The 6,192-nt window shown below is 42.2% G+C and overlaps 1 protein-coding gene across 3 annotated transcripts in view; it reads left to right on the plus strand.

The window, feature by feature from the left end:
• The window catches only part of KIF3A (kinesin family member 3A), a 30,783-nt gene extending 25,355 nt beyond the window's left edge, over positions 1-5,428 (plus strand). For all 3 annotated transcript variants that reach the window (XM_079967965.1, XM_079967966.1, XM_079967967.1), the window contains 3 exons: positions 1,122-1,190; positions 1,342-1,466; positions 2,189-5,428. In XM_079967965.1, the coding sequence (XP_079824091.1) occupies positions 1,122-1,190; positions 1,342-1,466; positions 2,189-2,237 (243 nt within the window). In that variant the 3' untranslated portion in view covers positions 2,238-5,428. The remainder of the gene's footprint in view (positions 1-1,121; positions 1,191-1,341; positions 1,467-2,188) is intronic.
• Positions 5,429-6,192: the final 764 nt, after the last annotated feature.

The raw sequence follows: 6,192 nt of genomic DNA on the forward strand, positions 1-6,192 counted from the left end.
CTGAGTCAGTTTTTTATTATCCAGTGTAAAATACGTGGTCCACTCTTTCCATTATATGGAATATCTGTGTCTTACATCCGCTTGTGGAATGCTTTTGCCAGGGAGGCTCACCTGGTGCCTTCGTTACATATCTTTAGGCACCAGGCAAAAACACTTCTCTTCTCCCAGGCCTTTCCAATCTATGGCCTATTTAAACAAATTATCTGTGTGGGGTGGGTGTTTTTATACTGTAAATGGCCCTCTGAACCTCAGATAAAGGGTGGTATAAAAATGTAATTACCGTATTTTTCACCCTATAGGACGCACTTTTTCCTCTCCAAAAATGAGGGGAAATGTGTGTGCGTCCTATGGGGTGAATGCAGACTTTCGCTGAAGCCTGGAGAGCGAGAGGGGTCGGTGCACACCGACCCCTCTTGCTCTCCAGGCTTCAGGAGAGCCACAGCGCCAGCCCCACAAGTTCGGGGGACAGCGGGGAGGCAGAACGCCGCCATCCCGCTGTCTCCTGATGTGGTTTGGAGGCTGACGGCGGGGAGACGCGTGCTTCTCCCCTCCGCCAGCCCCGCAAGCTCCGGGGACAGCGGGGAGGCGCGCTGCGCCTCCCCGCTGTCCCCGGACCTGGTCTGCAGGCGGGTGGCGGGGAGAAGAGCGCTTCTCCCCGCTGCCTGCCCCGCAAGCTCCGGGGACAGCTGGGAGGTGCAGTGCATCTTCCTGCTGTCCCCGGACCTGGTCTGCGGGCGGGCGGTGGGGAGAAGAGCGCTTCTCCCCGCTGCCGGCCCCACAAGCGCCTGGGGGGGGGAAATAATTTTTTTCCCTTTATTTCCCCCCAAAAAAACTTGGTGCATCCTATGGGCCGGTGCGTCCTATGGGGCGAAAAATACGGTAATAAAATCAAATGAATAAGCACCCGAGCCCTGTCAACACTGACTTCACTGATTTTGGTGCATGGCCAGGATTGCACCCTTAAAATGCTTCTGGGCATATTGAGGACAAAACCTGCCTCTTTTCAAATTGCCGAGATTGCCCTCCTTGCGACAAAGGAAGCCAAAGACCTCCCAGCAGTGTGGTTACTTGGTACAATATCTAATTTCCTTCCTTATCTTCTTCTTCTTTTTTCTTTTAAGAAATGTGTGGCATATACCGGAAATAATATGAGAAAACAGACTCCCGTGCCAGATAAAAAGGAAAAAGATGTAAGTGATCCTTTGCAAATGTAGGCTGCTGCAGCCCACCCTTCTCCAGCTTTCTACACTTGCATTTTTTGTATAATTTCCTTCAACTTTGATGCTATACTTTGGTATGACCCACAAATGTCCACTCAGTGTCTGTTTTACCCCTCCTCAGCCCTTTGAGGTGGACCTTTCCCATGTATATCTAGCTTATACAGAAGAAAGCCTGAGACAGTCTTTGCTGAAACTAGAGAGACCAAGGACTTCCAAAGGCCGATCAAGACCCAAAACTGGCAGAAGGTAAGGAGTGCTATAGGATATTGTGTTTTGCACCATCTTGAAACTTCATCATCACTCCCATTCTGTTCAATGCCAAATAAAAACTCAATGAATGCCCATGTTGCATGTCTGAAGCTGTCCTAAAATTGCAAAATTTGAGGGTGTCCTTGCTGTGTGCATACCAGGGCCAAAGGATTCCGTTTGTGAATGTTGTCAACATTCACTCTGCTTGGGGAACCAGTGAAAGATTATAGAAGTGAAATAAAAGTAGCTCTCAAATGGAATGTGGTTGCAATTAGGAGAATTGAAGCCACTGGCCACCCACAAGTTTACAAGTGGGCAAGAATCTTTTCTCTCCCAAGAGGATACATTTTTAGCCCAGGGCAGTACTGAACTTAAAGCTGTATTTAGGGACATTGCTTCCCTAAAAGTATATTAGATTAATCTACAGCAAATTATACTCCCTGCCCCCCCAAAAAAACTCTTTCCTCTCCCTGCCCTTGAATCCATGGTTGCTATTGATTACGACACATGTTTAACATGTTTTAAGCATTTTTTAAAACATGTCAGTGTAAGCACCTTTTAAATGTTTCGTTGTGACCATGTGCATACCTTAAATGGGGGCATCTTAGCTTCCTCCTGAAATCAGCCTGGTTTCTAGATTTTGTTGTCTGTTATGTGCACTTTGATTTGACAGCATTAATTTCTCTCTTCATATAACTTTCCTTCTCCTTTCCAAACAGAAAACGTTCTGCCAAATCAGGCGCTGTGATCGAGTCGTTGCTCCAGTAGACTCTGACAGTGGTGGGACTGCAATAAAGATTAGTGTGTGGCTTAATACTTGGCCCAAATATGCAGATTCTCGTTTCTGGAGATCGCAGAAGAGTTTTGATGTTTGGTTGACACAGAAGTAGCTATAAAGGGCTACACTTGTGTCTTGGAGACAACAAGAAATACATATGTTTCCCTTGATTTGCTTTTATGTCATCTGTTACATGTATATTATGTTCAATCTAAACTAGATTGTGACTGTAAATTTGTCAATGTTACTAATCCTGCTTCGGGCATTATGCAGGTGAAGCTGTTGAGGATATATGGTGTGTTTAAAATGAACTGAATTGACTGGAAAAGGTTTTGTGTGTGACTGAATTTTAACCAGAATAGCCCTGTTGTGAGTAGATAACCAGGATTCCACATCCTGATAGACCTGTTTTGCTTCCATTTGCCTCTTGTGTTGTTCTGCCTTTGCGCCACTGCAGACTTATTCTGTTAGCTGCAAGTTCTTGGGATGCTCTGAATCCCCTTCTGTCTTAAGTATCCCCTACCACATATGTGCAAATAACTTATTAATTTCTTCAGCATGTACTTCATGTGCATAGACTTTTCTCCATATTGTTATACAAAGATGGACTGTTGTAAACCTTAGGTGGTGATGGGACATGTTTTGGTTTAGAGGGTAAAGACTGAGAAATCCTTTAGACTGAAGTTGCAGCATGCATTCTACATCAAGTGCTTATTCTACATCAAGTGCATCAAGTGATTATTTTCCCCAGCACTTGCATCAGTTACTAACACTACTCGTTCTCCCCACCTGACGCCATTTCTAGTCTGAGTGGACATTATCATCTCTCACTCTTTTTACTGTTGAATCTTTCATCCCCCTTACATTAGGTTGCGATGACTTTCAGTGAGAACAGTTGCTGTTGGATAGCTGTGGCAGACTGAATTGAAAAATGAAATCCTGTGACATTATGAGAGCCCCTTCTATAATAAATAGTCTTAAATGTAGTATCGTGAACAAAACATGCTAGGTTTTTCTTGCATTCGTGAACCTAAATCATCTGGCCACACTGGTTTTTGGATAAAGCAGCTGAGTCTGGGAACGTTTTAGAAAGCCACCTTGGGCTTCATCCCTTCAGTGTTTCAGTGGAGGAACAATAAATGTTGTGAAGGATGTCATGAACTGCTCCATTGCCAATTACCAAGTGATGATTTACAGGGTGTTTACGCAATGGTAGTGTCAGCAGGTTGGTGCATTCTTACCCTCTCTTTAGTTGTACAGTGGTACCTTTTTTAGGGTCCATTTTGTCCACGGCAAACCCGGAAGTACCGGAACAGGTTACTTCTGGGTTTGCCGCACGCGCAGAAGCGCTAAATTGCGCTTCGTGCATGCGCAGAGTGGCGCTTTGTCGAGCGTCCCTTTCGTTAAGCATCCGGGGCTCCGGAACAGATCCTAGACACAAAAGGAGGTACGACTGTACTTGTTTGAGTTTAAAAGAAATAAAAGTTTTTCCTTGTTCATCATTCCAGATATTTAGTTGGCACCAGGTTATTTTTCCAATCTCTTATTTATGAAGTGGTGCCACTACCATACACAATATTATGTGTTAATATTGTTTCTTTTGTAACTAAGTATATTGTATGACAACTGCTGGAGATATCTGTTACTGTATGTATTTTGTAAGTCTTTAAATTAAACATGGCACTAACTGTGTGACTTGTATTCTGAAAAATGTGTTGGTTGTTGTGAAATACTCCGATGCTCAAAATAATAATAATAATTTGTCATAACAGGATTTGCGATTGGCACTCTTGAGTCTTACTGATTGTGCTAAATTGCTATAGGCTGTATTGCTCTCTCACACATGAAAACTACTGACAGTTTCAGCTAAATGTCAGCTGTAGGAAAAATTTAGTATGAATATGGAACGCAAACTTGGATTAAAAAAAATGGAAATGGGGAAAGACGAGTTTTTTGTTCATAGTTTGGTTCAACCCACTTATATAGGCATAAGGATTGGAGCTGATTTGATTCTTTTCGTACATAATGTATTCCTAACTCTCTGCTGGATTAGGAATAGATCAGTGGTTTCATTTCTAATCCATACATTGTTGTAATGGTCATTGCCAAAGGAAGGAATCTCCACCCAAATGCTCACCTGTCTGATAGCCCACAGGTGAGTGACTCCACAATTGTGGTGTTATCAGAAGACGCACATTGGGCATGCAAATTGTGTCTGAAATACAGTGTGATTGCATCATCTAATGAAGAAATGTGATAGTTACAATCGACCAACTGGAATGCCAATGCATACATTGACCTTTGATTACTACTGGAACATTTGTCTTTCTCTTGACTAGCTTTAGTTTTGGAGATTTAAAATTCCTGCTTGTCAAGAGGTAGGCAAATTTCAAATGTTGTCCCTTAAAAGTAAGTTTTAGGAGGATCCTGGCAGACTTGACTCTTCAGTTTTTAAAATAACATTTTGCCGTCGTTGTGGGCACTGTTTTTATATAGCTTGTAGCCAGTTTGGGCCAGTTCTTTAGTCTTAAAATGCTAACAAGTCTAAAATAGCACACAGGTTTTGTTTTGTTTTTCTCAAAAGTGGCATTCCAGGTTAGACACAGCCTTAGGACTGTTTTGAACAAAGGAGCAAGAGATTCTTAACAGGAGCTTCAGTGAAAGTTCACAGCACCACAGTACAGTGCTTCATAGTCCTTTGTTGACTCATGCAATGCAAGTCCAACCTTGCTTGTGCACACACAGATGCCTCTCCAGCAGAGCAGTCGTCTTAATTTAGGAAAATTGGCCCAAAGCCTTTAATTTTTTCCTTAGTTTCAGGGTCAGCATCTGAAATGGTGTCTGCATGGGTTTTGTGGAGTCGTTTTCTTTAATGACTTAACCGGTTCCTAGACTACAAGAATAGGAGGAGATGTCTCGCTCCATGCCTTTGGAATTAGTTACCCTGTGTTCTTTACCATTCTAGCAACTGCTTATTAGTCCATGCCATCAAGTCTGTATATAAGGGCGTAAATACCAGATGTAAAATTGGTCCCTATTTATTGTTTTGCTAACTTTTTTGAGAGTTACAATTTCTGGTTGCGTTGTGTACAAAGTGTGTTCCTTATGTTGTATATAATGACACAATGTCCTGACATTGAGCATGTTGATGCCTAGAAATAAAAGAATTGGATTCCGAACATATTTGTGCAGTCTCTCTCTCTGCCAATTCACACATCACAGTGAGCCATAGCTAATATCTTACAATGAATGAGCAGAATGCTATCATTTCACTCCTCCCCTAGCAAGAGTGGAAGCAACAAGTTTTGGTTTGCATTTTATCCAAATTGGGTATTGTGGTCTGGAAGCCAAAAACAAACCTTTGATTCAGAGAATAATAATGATGGTGGTGATGATGATGATGTATTATTTATATGCCACCCATCTGACTGGGTTGTGATTTTGTTGAGGTTTTAAATTCATCAGTTCTGTGGGGAAATGCTTCAGTAGATAAACACATATAGGATAGTAGGCTCTCAAAGGCACAAGGAAAGGTTATATAGATGTTGTCCAGATCCCTGATTATTATCTTCTAAAGCAACTATTCTATTCTCAACTTAAGAATGGAAAGCGAAATACTGGTGGACAACAAAAGAGGTTTAAAGATGCCTCAAGGCAAATCTTTACAAATATAGTATGAGCACTGACAACTGGGAAACACTGGCCTGCAAGCGCTCCAATTGGAGAACAGCGTTTACCTAAGATGTCATGGACTTTGAAGAAACATGAATCCACAATCACGGACTCACTGTTAAGACCATTTTCATGGAAGACAATCTTACTCTATGAGTGATCGCCAAAGAGAAGAGAGATATACCATATACATGGGGGAAAGTTACAAAAAGCAGGGGAACTACCCCTTAGTGAAAGGCAGCTTCTTAAGGATTGTGCTTTGCTGGGAAGGAA

Source organism: Podarcis cretensis (assembly GCF_951804945.1).
Source record: "Podarcis cretensis genome assembly, chromosome: 2".
Lineage (NCBI taxonomy): Eukaryota > Metazoa > Chordata > Lepidosauria > Squamata > Lacertidae > Podarcis > Podarcis cretensis.